Consider the following 21,179-nt stretch of genomic DNA (forward strand, 5'->3'; position numbering starts at 1 on the left):
TATTCTTGAGTAATTTGTGAGACACATGAATCAAATATTTTATGGTTTGCTTTGATAAAATGATTATAAATTAATCCAAGCATAATATCATGGACTAATTTTGGGGTGATGCAACACAAATTCGGTAATGTCTCAATTTTTTTTTTTTTATCCCAAGTGACATTATTCGTTATCATTTACATAAATTCATCACATAAAAAAAATTGCCCTAAATGGTTAACCTACAATAAAAAATTTGTATTATGCAAAAACATCATGAAGTCACATCTGGTTACACCAGAAATTTTTTTTAAGTTCAACAAGAGGCACTTCCAAGAAAGGATTTAACTAACCCTATAAAGTTACTGTATTTGTGCTACATCTTATTCATTTTCAAAACTTGGATCAACATACTCCGATTACACAAAACAATCCACCATTAGATTTAACGGGTGGGTTTCTTTTTTCCTGGAATTGCAACCCTCTTACCCTTACGGGTCCTGGCATTCGTGCTGGTTCGCTGTCCTCTGCATGGCAACCCCTGCTGATGCCTAATCCCTCGATAGCATTGTATGCCTACCAATCTTCCTATATCGTTATCAATGCATCGCTTCTGAAACACCGAAAAGTAAATTTGTTATGGAAAGGAAAAGCTTGATTTAGAGTAAAGGAGCAGAAGAGAAAGCTAACCAAATCTTCTCCAGTCAAGTATCTTAAAACTTCTTCACGAAGATTATTGAGCTCCACTCCAGTTAAATCCTTGGTGAGTTTGTTCCCTATGCTGAGGTCACAGAGGATTTGATGAGCTCTGGAGCGACCAACTCCATAAATGTGCTGAAGCGAGAATTCAAGTTTCTTGTCATTTGGAATCTCTGTGTTCCCCACACGAAGGCATTGAAAGCGTAGACCACGGAACTGCAGACAACAATATGACTCCATTGACTTAAACCATAATCCTGAGCTTGTTGTACAGAATGCTTAAGGGCATAAATGTCTTGAATTTGGGTAATGCTATGGGTACTAATGGATTCTACAAACTGGTGTACTAACTTAAAGCATAGTACGGGTACCATGTGCATAGTACAGGTACTATGTGTGTTTTTAACAAAAGTTAGCACATTGATTAGTAAAATCCGTTAGTACGCACAGTATTATTCCTTGAATTTTGATCATATATCATCTGTAAACCCAGAAACTAAAACAAGAACTTAACTAAGCTTACTTGAACTGTTTAGTTTATATTATGGAATTGCATTGCAGTCTGAGCAGATTAACAATTGGGTGACAGGATAGAGGGTAAAACCAACATTAATATAGTGATACCATTCCATTGCAAGATTTAAGGAAATGAAAACAAATTCTACTGAACGCCATATATATATATCTACTGGTATTTAGAACCTAAACATGTAAAAAATCTCCGATAAATTGTCTTGTGCCTGTTAAAATTATTGACATATTAATTATTTTATGTTTTAGAAGAACTTTTCATGCCTTTCTAAATAAAAAACATAGGCAAATTTGGTAAATAGTTTAGTGCCAACTTTATCATACCCAGTCTACTTGGAGGATGTTAAAAAAAACTGATTTATCAGTGTTGCCTCCTTTAAAACCCATTTTCTGGCTGAGAAATTATGAGAGAAGAAATCAATAATTCAATATTTTTCCTACAACTTCTTACCAAGATAACAATATCTGAAATAATGTTAACTAAAAATCAAACACATAAAGCCTAAAAAATTATTTAGCTAATGAAACCGACAAGAAGAGTTTCAAAGATCTGAAACCTGAATAACCAAATACTTTCAAATAAAAAAATTTGCTGTTACAAATCACAGTCATTTCCATTACTTTACTTTATGGGCAAACTGAAGAAAATATTAGGAAGAAATGACAATAAAAACCCACTCCCAAAAATAGAAAAGAGAGATCATAAACTACAACTTTCAAAATTTTAAAACCTAAACCCCAAACAAGATACAGAATGTTATAAACCTTACTAGTTACTACAACTAGCAAGTACTACACATGCTAAAGTTCTGAAAACATAAAAAACTTGCCTCTCAAAGAATTAGTGCATGATAAGCAGAAAAGAACTCACTGAAACAGTCTGAAGGAGTCTCTGACTGATATTAGAAAGTAGCCCAACTGAATTCTGTAAACCAATCATTGTAAATATCCAGCAATATTAAAGGAAACCAGAATTAAGAAAATGACAGAGATTTGGTAGTTTGGTCCAGTGCTGATCAGAATAACTGGTGTGATGGGCTGTGTGTTCTCTTTCCTCAAGAAGAGAACCCCTCCTGTGTTAACCCCACAAATTTGTAAGTTTATTTTGAAAGTACGAAATTTAGGCTACATGTAAAGCATAAACAAGTTAAAGTAAAGAGGAACGGAAAGTAGACTCTAATAAAATTCAAAATTTCAATAAAGAATTATAAATTTCAACGAGATAAAACAAATAGGTATGATATTAATGATGATATTCACTCCACTTATTAAAAATCCAAGTATGATAACAAAAATACAATTGGCTCGAATAAAGAAAAAGAACCATTCTCTATCAACTGATCTCCATAAAACAATAAGCACAAAAACCATCTCCACAATCGTAGTGGATACCCCTGACCTCCTTCTTAACCAGCTATGGAGAAGCAAAGCTGACAAAATATTTACAGAGTATTTGAACATAGACGGACATAACTAATTTTTATAGAATCAATATATCCCCAAACAACCAAATCCAGAGACAAAAACCATGTTCCCCAAACTATATGCAAGTTTATAGATTACAGAAAGAGAATCAATTAAAACCAACAAAAGGACTGCAAAAAAACACCATGCATTTGAGTAGTTTTGAATAACAATATCCTTCAAGAAAATCTCTGGAAAAAAAAAAATAATAAATAAAACCAACTTAGTAAACCCTAACCATCTCATTTACTTGATCCCCACACAGAATTTATTCATCAAAACAACTTTCAATAGTTCAGTTTGAGCCCTCAACATAAAACCAGATCTGAAATTAAAATTTTCAAAAGCATAATATCAAATTCTGAGATACTTACTCTACTTAGGCACTATTAAAACACTATACCCAGTAACCAAATCTAGAAACTTCAATAAAAAAATAATAAATTCTCCAATGCCGCGGTTCATGGAATTCAAAGCTTTACAACAAGAAACGTCTATTTCCAAACGAAGTAGAAAAATTTTAAAAACATAAATAAATACGAATTTGTGTACCCTTTTCTTTGCAAAAAAAATATCCCGGAAAAAGAAAACATAAGAGACACTTTACAGAAGAAAAATTACCAAGTGGCGCGGCGGCGGTTCCCGGTGGCGACGGTGGACAGGGCTGAACTGGAGTGACGGCAGCAAGTGAATTAGAGTGAAGAATGAAGAGGGTAAGTAGGGTTCGTTTATGTTCCCACAAACGACGTAGTGTAACAAATTTTCTTTTCTTTTATTTTTTAATTTTTTTTTTTAATGGGCTGGGCCTAAATTGATCTTTTACGGTTAAACCCCAATTTCAAGTATGCTCTATTATTAAAAAGCATATGAGTTAATAATTAATACCCCGAGGTTTCATATAATAACAAGTATCTTTTTTAGGTTTCTAAAGTAATATAAATTTTCTTATCGTTAATGAATTGTTAGTGAGTGGTAAAACTTTACACTTTATGAGGCCCTTTGGATCGGGGGTACATAAGATAATGAGGGTAATCTTCGTTTATTTTGCAAGATTTCGGTGTTTGATTTACAAGTAAAAAAATATTACGGTAATCTTTTATTGCAAGTAGTCTTTACTGTTGGTAATGTGAGAGGTAATTTTATTACCTTACTAAGGAGTGTTATTAAAACATTATCGAAGTAATCTAATTTTTTAACCCATTTTGCCTTTAATTAAAAACCATCTTGGACAGTCCTCAAATGTCTACCAAATAACAATTACCTAGCCCCCCTACATTTGAAAAATTAGCTAAAACATCCAAGCCATAAAAAAGTTTAAAAGTTAACAAAATACCTACAGTCACCCAAGACCACTGTCAGTCGTGACTCACCACTGTCGGTCTTGACTTACCATCGTCGGTCATCGGTAAGGCCTTTTCCAGCCATGGATTTGATTTGGCGTTTCTATGGCCATTTCAAGGTCAAAGATGTGGCCGTGAAATGACCATAGATCTGGCTGTTTTCTGGCCATGGATTTGATCCATGGCCATTTTTGGCTTTATCGGCGCACGATCTGCCATATACGGCTAGTCGTCCACCATTTCATCGATTGCCAGTGGCGACCGACGGTGGTGGTTGGCTGTCGGCAGTGGCTTGGAGTGAGTGGGGGTGATTTTGCTACAAATTAAGGTTTTATATGGTTGGAGTGTTTTAGCAAAATTTCAAATGTAGGGGGTTAAAAGAAATGATTCAAAAAATAATAATAAAAAATACTATTATATTAATATTTAAAAAAGAGTGCAATTTAGTAATCTATATAACATACCTGCCCATTTATCTTCCCAACCAAACATATTATTCACCAATTTATTTGAACCAACCAAACATATTTTCTAAATATTTTTAGTAATTTTCAAGGTGATATTTCTTTCTGTTAATATAATATTCCCCTATAATAAAACATTATATGATTCAAACAGCCCCTATGAGTTAATAAATATTACCAAATTGCCATTTCACCGTTTATTTTAACGCTTAAAACTTAATAATAAGAAAACTTGTGTTATGTTATTTTGAAAATTTCAAGAAGATTTTTGTTGTTATACCAATACCTTAAGGAGAATAATGTCATTAATTCTTATTAAAATTTTAGGAGTTATTATGAGAATTTTTGAGTAATTGTTAAATGCATATCTCAAATGCAATCTTTACTTTTTAATTACAAACTATATGTTACATATAATGACATATCATCACTTCGAGCGATTGTTTTTGAAAAAAAAATTGATGAAAAATCGTTTTTGGAAAAAAAATTGATGAAAAATCATTTTTGAAAGTAATTTTTGTTATGCTCAATATTAAATTATATATTATTTTTATTGTATTTTCTATCAAAAAAAGAGTATTATTAACATGTTCAATTTGTATTGGGTTACTTTTTAAATTAACATTTAAACTTTTAATTAGAGTAATAAACTAAAAATAGCTCTTTTAATATTAAAAACATTTTTCATTTATTTGTTTTAGTTTATCCTGTGTAGTTCTAACATGTACAGCTCTTTTAATTATTTTTGGGGAATTATTTAATAATTTTTTTTTTTCAAACGAACCCTCATATCATCCGTCATCACCCTTATGCAAAAATTTACTACTTTTATCTTTTGAATTGTTTTGCCGGATTGATGTTCAAGACCTTTAGTCTCAACTTAGAATTGATTAAAAAAAAAGGAACCACTTTTACGGGATTAGTGGAAAAGATATAGTTCATAGCAATGTTTTAAAAACCGACACAGGACAAACCCTGGCAAGATGGCCGGGTCTCGGGTCAACCGGTGACGTCAGCAAAACACTGTTCACAGAATCCATTTATTTCCAAATTTTGCTCCAAATCATAAACTCCAAAATAAAAAATCCCTAGCAAAGCATCATCAAACATCATTACATCAATAATACAACAAATTACAAATCAAAATAACAAAATGAATGAAAAGAAATCACATAATAGTTGTTTCAAGTTTTCAATTTTCAAGTCAACACTTCAACATTTTAACAAAAAATGATCTTCACCAAATGGTCTTCAATCCATCATTCCATCCTCAATTAATACCACCTGATAGATGATTGTCATCATTATTAACATCAGCAACATCATCTACACAAAATTCTAGCAAAAAAAGAAAACCATAAGTTAAATCTTCCCATTTAAACTAATTGAATATAAACTAGCTAATACCAAATTGAAATTGCCAGATCCTTACCTTCAAAACCCTAAAACAAGCACCAAAATTTAACTCACCCACCTACCAAGACCTCAAGTTTTAGACAAAAAAAAACCCAAACCCATCTCACAGAAACCTCAGAAGCTTAATTTAAGCAAAATTAAAAGCAAGCACGCATAATTAACGCTACCATCACTCATTTCAAGCTAATTAACCTTAGGGACAAGCTCAAGACTTGAAATTTACCAACAAAACAGGAGCTCCAAAGCAAGCACACGAGCAAGAAAGTGGTGAGAGTGTGATATGAAGACAGAGAATTTTAGGGTCTTTGTTCATCTTTAATCTCAATGCACATTCTAAATTAGTTAGGAATTTATAAGTTTTTAGGTTGGCAGAGAAGAGTGCTACTTTGTCATTACTCATTACTCATTAGTTCTCCCTTCAAAGAATCAAAGTTCAAAGTTCAAACTTCAATCTGTAAACTGTAAAGCATGGAAGCTTGCTACATTGCAAACTAAGACATATCATGCACAAGACTTGAAGGCTGAAACAAAGACATGCCTACACCGTGATAGTTACCTGCTGGTGAAGATGAGCTGCCGTTAGTTGACCGTTGGGGAGGTGGAGCTCGGCTGTGAACAGGGCAACTATAAAGAGTTGAGTAAGATTCAAGCAATGTGAAGAAGAGTGTATGCAGCTCCGAGATCGAGATCGATTGTGCACTATGTAGCTCCGAGAAGAATCAAGAATGACAACGATGGATTACGGCGTACATCAGCGGTGATGAAGAGTGTGTGACGCCAGAGAAGATCGCGAAATGAGCGGTACCCCAGCTAACGACGAAGCAAGCCGTTGATGGTGAAGGCTGCAGCGACGAGTTTCGACGGTGAAGGGAAGACTCCGATGGTAATTTTTAGAGTTCAATGAAGCTTCAGACTTTCAAAGCAAACGATGGGAAATGCGTGAAAAGGGGGGGGGGGGGGGGGGGGGGGGGGGGGGGGGGGGGGGGGGGGGGGGAATGAGGGAAATGTTGATATTGGGGTTTACTGTTCATTATTATATATTATATAATTAAAAATTTAATTATTTTATATTTTATAAATGTTGACTGGGATTTTTTAAAATGGACGGTTGGACCAGTGGGTGCTACAGTACACCGGTCCAACCGTGGGTGTTAACTGGCAGAACGAATATACTAGTTTTTAGGCTCACCCGGCCTGGCTCACCAGCCGGGTCCCGGTTTAACCGGTTCAACCGATCGGGCCGGGCCGGGTTTTAAAACATTGGTTCATAGCTATAGATGACAATGGGTCGAGCCGAGACTGGGTACACCTTGGCCTGGGTACGACCCCATGGTCCTGGCTTGTGCTTAGACTTGGCAAAGTGGTACCTGTACTTGCGGGTTCACAAGTACCCGATCCAAATGAGCGGGTACAGATAATAGTATAAATTACCCGTATGAAGTTTACCCGTACCTAGCCCGCCCGTAAAAAATCGGGTGGACCGGGTGATGCCCATGGGTACCCGCATTTTAATTATAAAAAAAAAAAACGTAAATTAAAAAAATTGCAAAAACAAAACCCTAAGCCTAAAGTGAACAATGTTGTTCAAAAAAATTAGACTAAAACTTAGGGCTTTTGATTAAAAGACCATATTGAGTTTAAATTTAATTAAAAGGTTATCAAGTTTCAATTTTCAAACTCTTGACTAAATAACCTTATTTTTTATTAAGAGTAATTAAACATGATTAAGCACTAATCATGTTTTAATAAGGATCAATGAAGTATTGTCTAATCTTTTAAAAATTATACTATGTCCTCAAAAACCCGAAATTGTTGCAAACAAACCCAAACCCAAAACAAAATCATTTTCCTCCTCCCTCCCGCCATTAATGCATCGGAACTGCCCTCCCTTGGTTGTTGTATCTTCTTAGCAAAACTGAAGATCTTCTTCTTCATCTACATGTTCTTCTTCCTCCACCATTAACACCTTCTTCATCCTCCCCCATTAACATCTTCTCCGCCAAAGATCCACCTCTTCCTCCTCCTGACATTTCGTCCAGGTATGTGTATCTCTTCTTTGCATTTTATATTTCTATTTACAAAGATTTAATGATGGATTGGGTTTGGGTTATGATTTCGATTTAGTGGTTTAGGTTCTTGGGTTGTGTTTGATGCAAGTTGAAAGGAGTGAGATTTGTTGATGATTTTCTTGCATTGTGGGTAGCTGGGGTGGTAGCATCGATTATAGGTGGAGATGACTGAAAATGTATTATGGAGCTAATTGATCGCTCAAGCGATCTGGTATAAGTTTGGTATATAGCAGTAGATCGCTTAAGCGATCTGGTATATGGCAGCGGATCGCTTAAGCGATCAGGTATATGGTAGTAGATCACTTAAGTGATCAGACTTATTTATACTAGATCACTTAAGCGATATTCTGGATTGCTTCAGTAAGCAATACACCAGATCGTTTAAGCGACTCTGCAAATGCTTTTTAAAATCTTTTAACCCTTGATATATCGGTTAATAATTTATTTTTTTCTTACAATATAGGCACTTGGCTATTATTAGACATGGGATAAATTGTTTTGGGTGTTGAATATTTTGGTGAGTGGCTAGATGCTGTTCCGTTTACCTGTTCACTAGTTTCTCTTGGTTGTATGTCAATCTTTTGTGGTGCATTAAACTGATTGTATATCCTTGTATTTCCAGCTATGCCATCAAGAAGAATGATGAAATCCAGAGAGTTGCCAAGGCCAACCGTTAAAGACTTATTAGTGAATCATAAAACAATTTTAATGGTTTTGATGAGTACTTTATGAGATTACCTTTTTCATCTCATGGACTTGTTATGAATGCTTTGTTGTTTTCAATTTTTTACGTTGACAATTAAATATCTTTTTGTTTGAAGTTTTGAATAGATGGTAGTAAGGATGCTTCTAGTTACTTAATTGTTGCTCATATTGTGATACTAAATTCATTCAATATTGAGTTGTTATTATGCTATTAAATTAATTCAATATTGCGATGTTATTGTGCCTATAAATTCATTCAATATTAAGATGTTATCTATATATGATCGCTTAAGCGAGTGATGACATTGCTTAAGCTAATTTTCTTGAATTTGAGAAGGAAAAGTCAAGTATAAATAAAATTAGCCTTGGTCGCTTAAGCGACATTGGCTATCGCTTAAGCGATCACGGTTTATCTGTACAGGATCACTTAAGCGAGAGCTGACATCCCTTAAGCGATCTTGAATTTGAGAAGGAATAGTTAAGTACGAAGAAAATTGGCCTTACTGACATCACTTAAGCGATCTTGAATTTGAGAAGGAATAGTCAAGTACAAAGAAAATTGGCCTTGGTCGCTTAAGCAATGTAGGCTATCGCTTAAGCGATCACAACTTATCTGTATAGGATCGCTTAAGCGAGAGTTGACATCACTTAAGCGATCAAGGGTAATTTGCTTTTGTACTTAGAATAATCCTTCTCAAATACACAATCGCTTAAGCGATGTCAGTTCTTGCTTAAGCGATTTAGTATGGATAAGTCATGATCACTTAAGTGATAGCCTACGTCGCTTAAGCGACCAAGGCTAATTTGCTTCGTTTCTCCTCAATCTTTTGATATTGTGAACGTTTGCGTGAGAAATTATATCATTCTCAAATACATATTTGTGAAATGCGGTACGTTTCTACTAACGTGTCACACTAGTGTGCTATGACATTTCTCCATGTATCATAGGGTTGTTAGTCACATATCGTAGTTGTTATATTTTGATGTTGTGAACGTTCGAGGTTTAAATTAACGATAATAATCTTCTTAAATGGCCTTAATATGTGTTGATGAAATTAGGTTGTCAAATAATCCTCCACAAATGGCCTTAATATGTGTTAATAACCGATATCGCTTAAGCAATAAGGCTAATTTGCTTCTTTTCGCCTGAATCTTGTGATGTTGTGAACGTCCCAAGTTAACATTAACATTGCTTAATATGGGGTTGTCAAATAACCCATATAAAAAACAAGATTGCTTAAGCGATGCATCTCTCGTTTAAGCGATCCAGTATATATAAACCTTGATCACTTAAGCGATAGCCCACATCGCTTAAGCGACCAAGGCTAATTTGTGTCTAAATAACCCTCAAGTACATGATCGCTTAAGTGATGCAACTCTCACTTAAGCGATTCAGTGTATATAAGCCTTAGTCGCTTAAGTGATAGCCCACATCACTTAAGCGACCAAGGCTAATTTGTGTCTAAATAATCCTCAAATACACGATCGCTTAAGCGATGTCAGCTCTTGCTTAAGCGATCCAATATAGATAAGTCTTGATTGCTTAAGCGACCAAGACTAATTTGTGTCTAAATAATCCTTAAGTACACGATCGCTTAAGCGATGCAGCTCTCGCTTAAGTGATCCAGCATATATAAGCCTTGATCGTTTAAGTGATAGCTCACATTGCTTAAGCGACCAAGGCTAATTTGTGTCTAAATAATCCTCAAGTACACGATCGCTTAAGCAATGTTAGCTCTCGCTTAAGCGATCCAGCATAGATAAGCATTGATCGCTTAACCAATAGCCCACATCCCTTAAGCGACCAAGGCTAATTTGTGTTAGTAATCCTTAAGTACATGATCGCTTAAGCGATGTAGCTTTTGCTTAAGCGATCCAGCATATAGGCCTTGATTGCTTAAGCGATAGCTCACATCGCTTAAGCAACCAAGGCTAATTTGTGTCTAAATAATCCTCAAGTACACGATCGCCTAAGCGATGTCAACTCTCGCTTAAACGATCCAACATAGATAAGCCTTGATCGCTTAAGCGATAGCCCACATCGTTTAAGCGACCAAGACTAATTTGTGTCTAAATAATCCTCAAGCACATGATCATTTAAGCGATGCAACTCTCACTTAAGCGATCCAACATATATAAGCCTTGATCCTTTAATCGATAGCCCACATCACTTAAGCGACCAAGACTAATTTGTGTCTATATAATCCTTAAGTACACGATCACATAAGTGATGTCAGCTCTCGCTTAAGTGATCCAATATAGATAAGCCTTGATCTCTTAAGCAATAGCCTTTATCGCTTAAGCGACCAAGGCTAATTTGATAATCTCATAAAGTACTTATCAAAACCATTAAAATTGTTTTCTGATTCACTAATAAAAATTGTTTTATGATTCACTAATAAGTGTCCAACAAATTAAGAGAAAAACTGATAAAACAACAGCCTAAAATTTTGTCAACCAAGATCCTTACTCACCAAACAATCAATTAAGAGAAAAACTGAGGAAATTATATTAATTAACAAGAAGCAAATACAACAAAGAAATCTAGAAAATGATAGTTCCAGCAGTTCCCAAAATAACAACCTACCAAAACATGCATTTTGTCTCAACTAAATACACTTTCAATCCCTACTCTAAAGATTCAATGGATCCTGCCAACCCTTTCTAACTAAATACACTTTTTGCTGCTAAAAAAACACTGCCAAATCTATTCCAAGCTTTTGTATCTCCACTAGCTTCAGATGCCTTCCTTTCTTCCTCCCTTCGTTGCTTCAAAGTTTTTGAACCATTAATAGACAAATCGCCAGACCTGCAGAAAAAGCAATGTTAAATTCCTCATTATAATAGACAAAAAAAGACATGAACCATGAGGCTTGGAAGGAGTATGCAACTAACTCTTGTTTGCTTGATAGGTTCTTGTTTCTTGCTGGCATTACATGCAGTAATCTAACTTGGAAAATTGAATTATGTACTTCTACAATAGCCTTGCATAATCAACCAAAAATGTTAACAAATGACTAAAATAAAGAGGAAGAAAATATACTCTTGTTTGCTTGATAGATTCTTGTTTCTTGTTGGCATAATGTACAAGAAAGATGATGAAGGGCAAGCCCTGCAGGGTTGGCTACGGGTGGACAACCCTATAATATGCAGGGCAACCCCCCAGCCCCCTTATTCCGCTCTCTTTGCCAACAAAAGCCATCCAACTTGCCATAAACAACCTCCCTAAGGCCTCCCTTTGCTTCTCCGGTCCTCTGGAAACCCAAAAAACCCACTCCTCCGATGCTCTCCAACTGCTCGACAAATTGCAACAATGACCTTAACAACAAACACCAACCAAATATCCCTAAATTGGCGCCAACAACGAATAATTTCATAAAATATATAGATTATTACATGTTCTTCCTCTTCTTCCACCTCCTCGTTGGAATTTGCACTGGCATCCTCCTCTTCATTTTTAATTTCGAATCTTGTCGTCCCTTCTTCTACTGGCGGGATGTCTTATGTCAGTGTCATCTCCTCTACCGACGAGGTATCCTCTGCTGATAGAGCAACTTCAGTCATCGGAAGTTACTGCACCACAACCTCTTCTTCTCCATTTTTGGTAGACCCAGTGATGTCTGCAATTTGGGAGGTGAATGGGTCTTTTTCGGTTTCTTTGAGGATCTCAGCCATTGTAACTTAACCGGAAATGACAAGGAATGCCAAAAATGGAAAGAGCAAAGAAATTGAGAAATGGCAGAAAATTGGAAGAAAAAACGAGAGAGAGGAAGGTGTTTGAATCGTGTTTTGAGAAAGAGAAACTGAGAGGAATGTGTTTTGCCTTTTAAATTTTAAACCAATTTCTTTTTATTATACTTTAACCCACAAACGTTTAAATCTTTTCACCCTAACCTTTTTTGCTGCTTTAATTACGCTTAAGTTCCTTTTCAAGGTTATATTCTCAATTCCAAATTTGGGAAGGCATATCAGTTAAATTTCCTCCTAAAACTCTCTCTCTCATGCCGATGACGACTGAAACTCTCTCACTCTCAAAGAGTCAAACTGAAACTCTCACTCTCAGGCTGAATCTCACAAATCACAATCTCTCAAACTGAAACTCTCACTCTCAGGCTGAATCTCACAAATCACAATCTCTCAAACTGAAACCCTCTCACTTTCAGGTTGAATCTCACAATCTCTGAAACTTAAACTCTTTCACTCTTAAGCCGACGACGCAAAGCAGCTCTGAATCTCACAATCTCTCTCACGCCGTTGTCGCCTCAAGTTTTCTTATAGTTTCTCAAGTTTCCATCTTTTTGATAGCTGAAGAGAGACGGAGACAAGCAATGGCGAGAAGAGACCCCCAATTCATCACCTTAGTATCTCCATAGACGATCTCGACTCTGAAAGTGAAATCAGCAACTTGGAATATTCTACTTACCAAGTTCACATACCGCCAACGCCAGATAACCAGCTCTATCCTTGGAGTTATCGTCACAAAAATTCAATACTAATTTAGAAAGAAGAGAAGACCAATATATGTCTAGTTCTTTGTTTACTGGTGACCATAATCTACTGCCCATTTAGTAACAATTTATTAAATTATTGTATATTTTAGTGGGTCCTTGTTTAATTAATACAATATACATTTTATGAAAAAATATAAAAGAAAAAAAATTCATTTTTTTGTGGGTGACCCACGGGTCCACCGCACCCGTACGGACGGGTACGGGTCATATATATTTTTACCCGTTCCAAAATTTTACCTGTCTACCCGTACCCATTTTACCCGTTACCCGCATCAACCTGACTCGTACCCACTTGGCCCGCCTGTTTGCCATGTCTACTTGTGCCTGGCCTAGACCCGTTACGGGGATGGCAGGTAATGCCTAGGTCCGACCCGACGGGTATTTTGTAATCCCTAGTCTCGGCCTATGTTAATTTCTACAACTTATTTTCTCAAGGGCAATCTTTGATATATCTTTCTTTGTCATTCTCATTCATATTAACTTAATTAATAGTAACTTCGACTTTAATCATCATATTTTTTGTATGTATAGATTAATATGATGGACAAGGGATCTTGAGTTTGACTAAAATCTCAATTGATTGTTATCAAAATTATAATCAAATAAAATAAAATTATAATTTTTTTTTAATGATAACTTAAACATTGAATGACATTTTCATTTTATTTATTTAGGAAATAAATGGAATGCAATTTAATATCATCAAATAAAGTTACATTCTTGGACGAAGATAAGATTAAGCTTTAACATCATAAAATAATAAAATAAACGACGGCCCATGTTAAAAACTCGAGCTGGATCGGGATGATGGTTGTCGTGAGCCCAACCCATACCCGAACCTGGGCCCTAAAACGGTATCCAGGCCCGTGCCCATCCTCGCAAACAATAGGTAATCCTCGACCCCGTCCAACTCTGGCCGCACCGAGTACCCAGAAATCCGGGTACAATTGTCATCTCTATTCACAGCCTACTAGAAGTAGAAGACACTTCAACAGGATTCTCATAGACAGGAAAAGATTGTAGCCGAACAAGTTCTACAATCTCAAAACGTCTTATAAAACCTCAAAAGATTCTAACTGACTGGACTATTGATTCCATCAAATTTGTCAAATTGTCCACAGAAAATGAGAACCCAAATAATGTAGTATTGGAAATATATATAATTGTATTGTACTTAATAGCTAGTGCAATTTGCAACATTTAATTGCTTAATTTGAAATTTAATAACAACATGCAGGTCAATAGACATGACCAACTTTGACATTTATTATTATTAATTGTTGAAGAAGCAGCTTGTAATGAACTGATAATTGATCACATTAATTCTTCACATAGTTTTGTTATCTCCTCCACCATCTTCCTCAGAGACGAATTTGGTCAATCTCTGCAGCAGCAAATCAAAATCATCCTGTCTTCTGATCAAGCTCACCCTCACATGGCGATTGTCTGCACTAAACTTGCTACCTTCTCGTACATTAATCTTTCCTGCTTTAAGAACTTCATGGCAGTCTTTTTCTTCTTCCATCTCACATTTCAACCATCCATAAGCTGAAATATTTATCAAGCTCTTAAAATGGAATCTTGTGGCAATCAGGGAAAACATGAAAGCTCATTTTTATAAGCACGTGATTAGAAATAGTTCAAATCTATATTGAAGACATTAAGACCTTCAGGTTAAAACGATTACCTGGTGAAGCTGGCCTGACTTTGTGGAAGAAGTTGCAGTACTGAGGAGCAATTTCCTGGAGAGAAAATCTGTTTGATAGTGATACAATCTTGCTCAACTTTTCCCAGCGGTTCTGCATTGTTTTGTATCCGAATTCAAATATTTCCCTTCCTCTGCTTTGTAGCACTACTTTCAGAAGCTTCAAAGCTCTTAGCTGACTGTCCCGAGAAACCCCCATGGTGTTTAATGTCATATGGTTTATCATTCTTTCGTACACAGCCTCATCCTTTATCAATGCCCACCTGCATAGTTTTCTTTAGCAATGTAAGATGTAACAATTTATCAAAATACTACTTTATCAGAGCCAGCTTGCACTGATGATGCGGATAAGATTTTTGGTGAATTAAAGAGAGCTTATGCTAACTTCTAAGTTTTGGGGTTTTTATATTGATTAATTACTTGCTGGCAGAATGATTTGGGATATCAAACCAAAAAAAAAAAAAAAAAAAAAATTGGGGTATTTGTTACAATAACATAATGAAGGCAATCAATCAAATATAGATTGATCCGAAATCGGATTCAAATCCATTGCAGCACCCATGGACACATAAATAATGTATTGAATTCTAATAAATTGATCCATTCGATACTTTGAATATGGAATTCAAAGGGATCAAATAGAAAAAGAGAATCTGAATCATGGAACTATAATGAAATATATGATCAACCAACATTTATAGAATTTGAAAAAGAGTCCAAAGAAATGGTCTGATCCCTAGCAGTATTGATGGTTTGATTATTACCCAAACCTGGTGCCAGCATGACCAGTCATCTTAGAGAGTGTAAAAAGCATTACATCTTCATCTGCAGGAGCTGAAATTGCTGCAAAATGAGGCCAATAATATGCATGATCATAAATTTGTTTGGCATATGGGCCCTGAAGAACTGCCTTGTTCATCTTTCCATCAGGATTGTTTGGTGCAGTTACAAACTCAACGAAATTCATACTTGTATCAGAGCTATTCTTCCATAGAGATGTATCTCCAAAGAACTCGAAATCCCCTGACTGGAAATAGTCTGTTTGTCTCTTATAAACCTGGAAACCATCAAGGTAATACCAAAGAAATAATTTTATCAGACGCGTTTGCAAATACTCTTTTCACAAAATACGAAATTCTGGGTTCAGATGAATGCAAACCGGGTAAAAAGGGGTTGTAGCGACAACTTTTGCAGGTAAGGAAGAGTTATCAGGAGAAAGGGCATGGACTGCAGCATTTAGGAGTTGGGTTGATCCAGCTCCGAAAATCATGAATCTTTTTTCTGTTACCGCATTCCCTACAATGGCATGGAGTTTTCGGATGTGCCTGTCGAGCTCTTGAGAGATGTAAGAGTCATCTGTGTATGTATAACTCATTCTGTGCCATCCTGCTACAAGAATTGCGCTGCTTGCTGCATTTTGCATCCAGAAAGGCTCCAAAAACAATGGATCCCCCCTGCAAACCATGACAATTTGGTGATTAAACATATTTTTTATTTATTAATTTGTCTCTCAAGCATACGAGCTCGTCTCAATTATAAACGGAAACCTTACTGTTTATTAAATTGCTTTCTAAATTTTTTACTGTGATCAGACTAACTGCTGTAAAAGAGACTAATAACATTATTGGTCCTATACTGCAGTTCAAAGACTTAAAAAAGAGTGATAGTTAGAAAGGTACCCGTCAGCGTTAGCAGCACAATCAGGCAAAGGTTGAGAGCAATCAGGGCCAGTATAGCAAGAATTGCACTCGCAAATTGGCGGTTTTCCATCGACAACAATCCCATCCAAGTAAGCTCTTCCATGGCCAGAACATGAGATTGCAGCCACGGCCTCAGCTTCTCTTGCAGCTTTACTGCTCCAATTCAGATTCCACTCCCTACCCACATAAAGATTTATGATGGAGATGAGATTCAGAACCAGAGAAGAAACTAAACATAACACATACTTGGAACTTTGAATTTTGGCCATGTTTTTTCGATGGCTGGCGAGCCTAGCTCCCTGGCTTTTTGGAGAGCCGCCTTGTTCTGTTTAAGAGAATCTGGACAGATATAATATTTTTATTGGCTCACAAAAAAGATTCTCTATAGAATTCTAATATATAGAATTGACGTCAAAGTACAACGACATCTTGATTATTCTATACTTTTTTGTCGTGACAAGACAAGCACAATTGGACAAATACAAATAAAAAGTGAATTATCATCTTTGTAGATTCCTTTTTCCTGCTATAAGTCCTCAAATAATTGCATTTGGTTACTTGTTGCAACATTCCTAGTGCAGAAACATTTACAAATGACAAATCTGAACGATATTGAAATATTTTTACTATCTAAAAGCTTAGCAGGTCAACAGACATGACCGTTTACATTATTATTGCTGCGATTAAGAAGGAGAAGCTCTTGTAATTAACAATCAGTTGATCACATTCTTCACATAGTTTTGGCGCCACCGTCTTCTTCTGACACTAATTTTTTAGTCTCTGCAGCAACAGATTGAAATCGTCTTCGGTTCTGTGGAGGCTGAGAAGTTCATAGCTATCTTCAGCATTGAACATACTGCCTTCTCGCCCGATGATCTTTCCAGCTGTCGGGACCTCATGGAAGTTTTTATCTTCTTCCATCTCACATTTTAACCATGCATGAACCGGCGAGCTCGATCAGGAGAGAATCCTTAATTCGAGTAAGTTTCAGATTTCGATTATGGTTAAGAGAATTACCTGGACGAGCTGCCCTGACTTTGTGGAAGAAGTTGTAATACTGAGGGGCAATTTGTTGGGGAGAAAATCTCTTTGATAGTGATATGATATCGCTCAACTTTTCCCAGCGGCTCTTCATTGTCTTGTATCCGGATTCAAATATTTCCCTTCCTTTGCTTTCTAGCACTACTTTCAGAAGCTTCAAAGCTCTTGTTGGATTACAAGCTGGAGAATAAAAAGATAGAATGCACGAAAAAGTTTTTTTTTTTTTTTTTTTCATTGATTCAAACATTGATTATATACAACCTAGACACATAATTGATTGTGCCTTTTAACACACCTATTCTGCAAAGCATTAAATGCTACCCTAGGTTACAGACATATTTAACACACTAACATTCTTAACCAGTTTGACATCTGACAGTCTTATCCATGATAACAACTGAACCATACAAGGAAATTAACCGTCCTCTGACATTCAACAATGATGGCTATGACCTTCCTTATGATAGATCACTAGGCTATGACCTTCCTTATGACAGATCACTACATGCTTCTGATTACAAGCTCGTTAGGTCTCTTGGACACTTTTCTGTATTGCTTCCAGGTCGCATTACCCTCTAGTCACTTCATCTAAATTGCATGTTCATTAGAACACATGATTAGAGAACATTTGATTCACATGGCAACTTTACTCATCTAGAACATATGGTCGTTAGCATTAGGTCGCAAGCCTACCAGGTCGCTCGCCACATGTTTATAGAAAGATATCATTCACGTTAACAGCTTTTAACTGGCTATCCCGGGAAACCCCCTTGTTGTTTAAAGCTAGTCTCCTATGCCATGTCATTTTGTTATACACAACCTCATCCTTTATCAATGTTAAATTGTATACAATATAGATATACATAATTAGCACGACACCAGGACTTAATTTAACATAGTTCTAGGAAAGCTAAGTGAGTGAGATTAAATCAATAAACATTAACATAATTAAATAAACTTTTTTCATTGAGTGGGGTGTCCAGCCCCCACTAGCCCGGCCCTTAACAAGTTTGTCCCTATACATGAGGCATAATCAGGATGTTAACTAGAGATTCATTAGAAAATTATCCTGATTGACATGCCGTTAGTTATACAAAATTAATGCGAAAATATATATCTAATTTTCTTCGTGAGTTTATAGATATATCAAAATGAGATCGTAACGTGATATTGACAGAGTTTGTCACATCTCGTTGAGGACAACTTGTGGCTAATTAATAAACCTCAGGTTAATTTTCTTTTAACTAGTAGTTAAGTTTCGGGTGACATGGTTTGTTTCGTGAAGCTTAAAAGCAAATCCGAGAGTGCGAGGGTTTATTCTTACCCGAACCTAGAGCTGGCATGACCAGTGATCTTAGAGATTGTAAAAATCAGGATATCTTCATCTGCAGGAGCTGAAATGAGAGTAAAATCATAGATTTGTTTGGCATATGAGCCAAGACCTGCCTTGTTCATCTTTCCATCGGGATTGTTTAGTGCAGTGACAAACTCAACCACATTCTTACCAGTATCAGAACCATTCTTCCTCACAGATGTATCTCCATAAAACTCGAAATAGTCTGTTTGCCTTTGATAAAGCTGGTAAAATATAAATAAATTTAATCTTAACATTCAAGAAAATGATAATGAACGCATTCTGGATTTAGAGCGCAAACCGGGTCAAAAGGGATTGTGCCTACAACTTTTGCAGGTGATGAAGAGTTATCAGGGGAAATGGCATGGGTTGATCCAGCACCAAAAATGATGAATTTTTTGTATGTTACTGCATTGCAGGCGTTCGAGTTGTCGAGAAATGTGGGAGAGATTTATGTATACATAACTCATTCTGTGCCATCCTGCTGCTATAATTGCATTACTTGCTACATTTTGCATCTAGAATGGCTCCAAGAACATTGAATATAATGCTTAAGACTTTGAATATAAATTTAAGTTAAAAGATTTTAAATTTAAAGATCCCAACCAATCCATAAGTGAAATTATATATCAATCTATAATAAAGGGTTTAACAAACCAATAATTTTTAACTAATAATTCTATTAATAAAAACTCTTTTTTTTTTTTTTTTTTTTTGACCAAGGTTGTCTGGGCCAATTTGCGTGCATATTAACTAATTTCTCGAGGCTCTGAAGTTGACGACCAGGTGAGTCCCTCAGTAGCCACCCCTATTAGGGTCTGTGGGAACTCGAACTTAGGAGCTCATAGAACCTCCTTTTATTCTTTTACCATCAGGCCATCCAGTGGTGGTTAATAAAAACTCTATTTGTTAGCCCGAAATTGCAAAAAGAGTCTACATTTTACTAAAGCAATAGAATTAAACAACTTTTATGTTTGTAATGAATTTAATAATGAAATTATTTAAAAGGATTTTCAAATCCGTTTGGTTAGTTATTTAGAATAGCATTCTATGCTATTTAGCATTTTTGGAAAATAGGATAGGATTTTGAGAAGTCTTTTTTGTATATTTCTAAATAACATTTTCTGAAAACATTTAGATTATTTAAACCTCCTAGGTTTGTTAAGTTAACTAAACACCTCCAACAATAAAAAATTATAAATTGATAAAAACACCTACACCCACCCACATATTGCCAGTAACTGGCCACCACTGCCGAAAGGTGGCTGGAATATGCCAAAATAGCGCATGACCGATTGGATCTAGCCGGTCATGTGCTGATCTGGCCTTTTTCGGCTAGATCTAATGGTCACAGATCTGGCCGTTGACGGCCAAATATGGTCGTCAACGACGGCCAAGAAATGGTTGTTATCAAAGGCTAGGTGTGGCCAGATCTAGTCGTCAATGACAAGATCGATGCACGACCGGCCAGATCTAGTCGTTCATGTGCCATTCCGGAAGATTTCGATCACCTTCTAGCGATGGTGGTCGGCTGTCAGCAATATATGGGTGAATGGGGATGTTTTTTGTCAATTTATAAACGTTTATTGTTGGAGGTGTTTAGTTAAATTAACAAACTTAGGGGATTAAAATAATCTAAATATTTTGAGTTGAATAAAATATGATTAGATTTTGAATAGGATTTTGAATAGTGAAACAAATATGTATTTTAATATGATTGAATAGGATAGGGTTTGAATAGGGAAACAAACATAGCCATACATATTTCAAATTTAATTAAATATTATTAAAACAAATATTAATGTATATTTTTATAAAATATTTTAATTATAGAAAATGCAATCAATATTTGGTAAGTGCCCCCAAAGAGATATAATTATATACATATAGTGACAAATTCTTGAAGATTGAAGGATATGACAGTCGTTTTTAAATTTTAATAATTAATATACTCTATGACTCTAAATCAATTTTTTAAAAATTATTACTAAATTATATTTAATGTTTTTAATTAATTTTTAATATAAATATTTTTATCCAATTTACAAACTCTACAAAACATAAGAGTATAAGACAACATTACTCTAATCCAACCCAATCCAATCAAATCCTGCCTCCCAAGTCCCACTGTCTCAGATTCCTCTTCTGTAACCAATAACCATTTATATATTTGTAAGGGACTTTATCTACTTATTATAAAT

General features: G+C 35.7%; 2 protein-coding genes and 1 pseudogene across 2 annotated transcripts; all 3 read right to left on the minus strand.

Moving 5' to 3' along the window:
- Positions 1-216: 216 nt before the first annotated feature.
- Positions 217-3,411, minus strand: LOC116109332 (small ribosomal subunit protein S13, mitochondrial). Its single transcript, XM_031395565.1, has 4 exons — positions 3,295-3,411; positions 2,081-2,282; positions 670-894; positions 217-592 (listed from the first exon to the last, which is right to left on the minus strand). Exons 2-4 carry the CDS (start codon positions 2,147-2,149, stop codon positions 425-427), a joined length of 462 nt encoding a protein of 153 aa, XP_031251425.1. The 5' UTR covers positions 2,150-2,282; positions 3,295-3,411; the 3' UTR covers positions 217-424.
- Positions 3,412-14,407: 10,996 nt separating this feature from the next.
- On the minus strand, positions 14,408-16,938 carry LOC116109539 (tryptophan aminotransferase-related protein 4-like). The gene is made up of 5 exons (XM_031395770.1): positions 16,563-16,938; positions 16,043-16,337; positions 15,648-15,940; positions 14,866-15,146; positions 14,408-14,726 (listed from the first exon to the last, which is right to left on the minus strand). Exons 1-5 carry the CDS (start codon positions 16,850-16,852, stop codon positions 14,506-14,508), a joined length of 1,380 nt encoding a protein of 459 aa, XP_031251630.1. The 5' UTR covers positions 16,853-16,938; the 3' UTR covers positions 14,408-14,505.
- Positions 16,939-17,313: 375 nt separating this feature from the next.
- On the minus strand, positions 17,314-19,517 carry LOC116108947 (annotated as a pseudogene).
- Between the last annotated feature and the right edge of the window lie 1,662 nt (positions 19,518-21,179).

The sequence above is a fragment of the Pistacia vera genome, unplaced genomic scaffold, assembly GCF_008641045.1.
Source record: "Pistacia vera cultivar Batoury unplaced genomic scaffold, PisVer_v2 Contig118, whole genome shotgun sequence".
In the NCBI taxonomy this organism is placed as follows: Eukaryota; Viridiplantae; Streptophyta; class Magnoliopsida; order Sapindales; family Anacardiaceae; genus Pistacia; species Pistacia vera.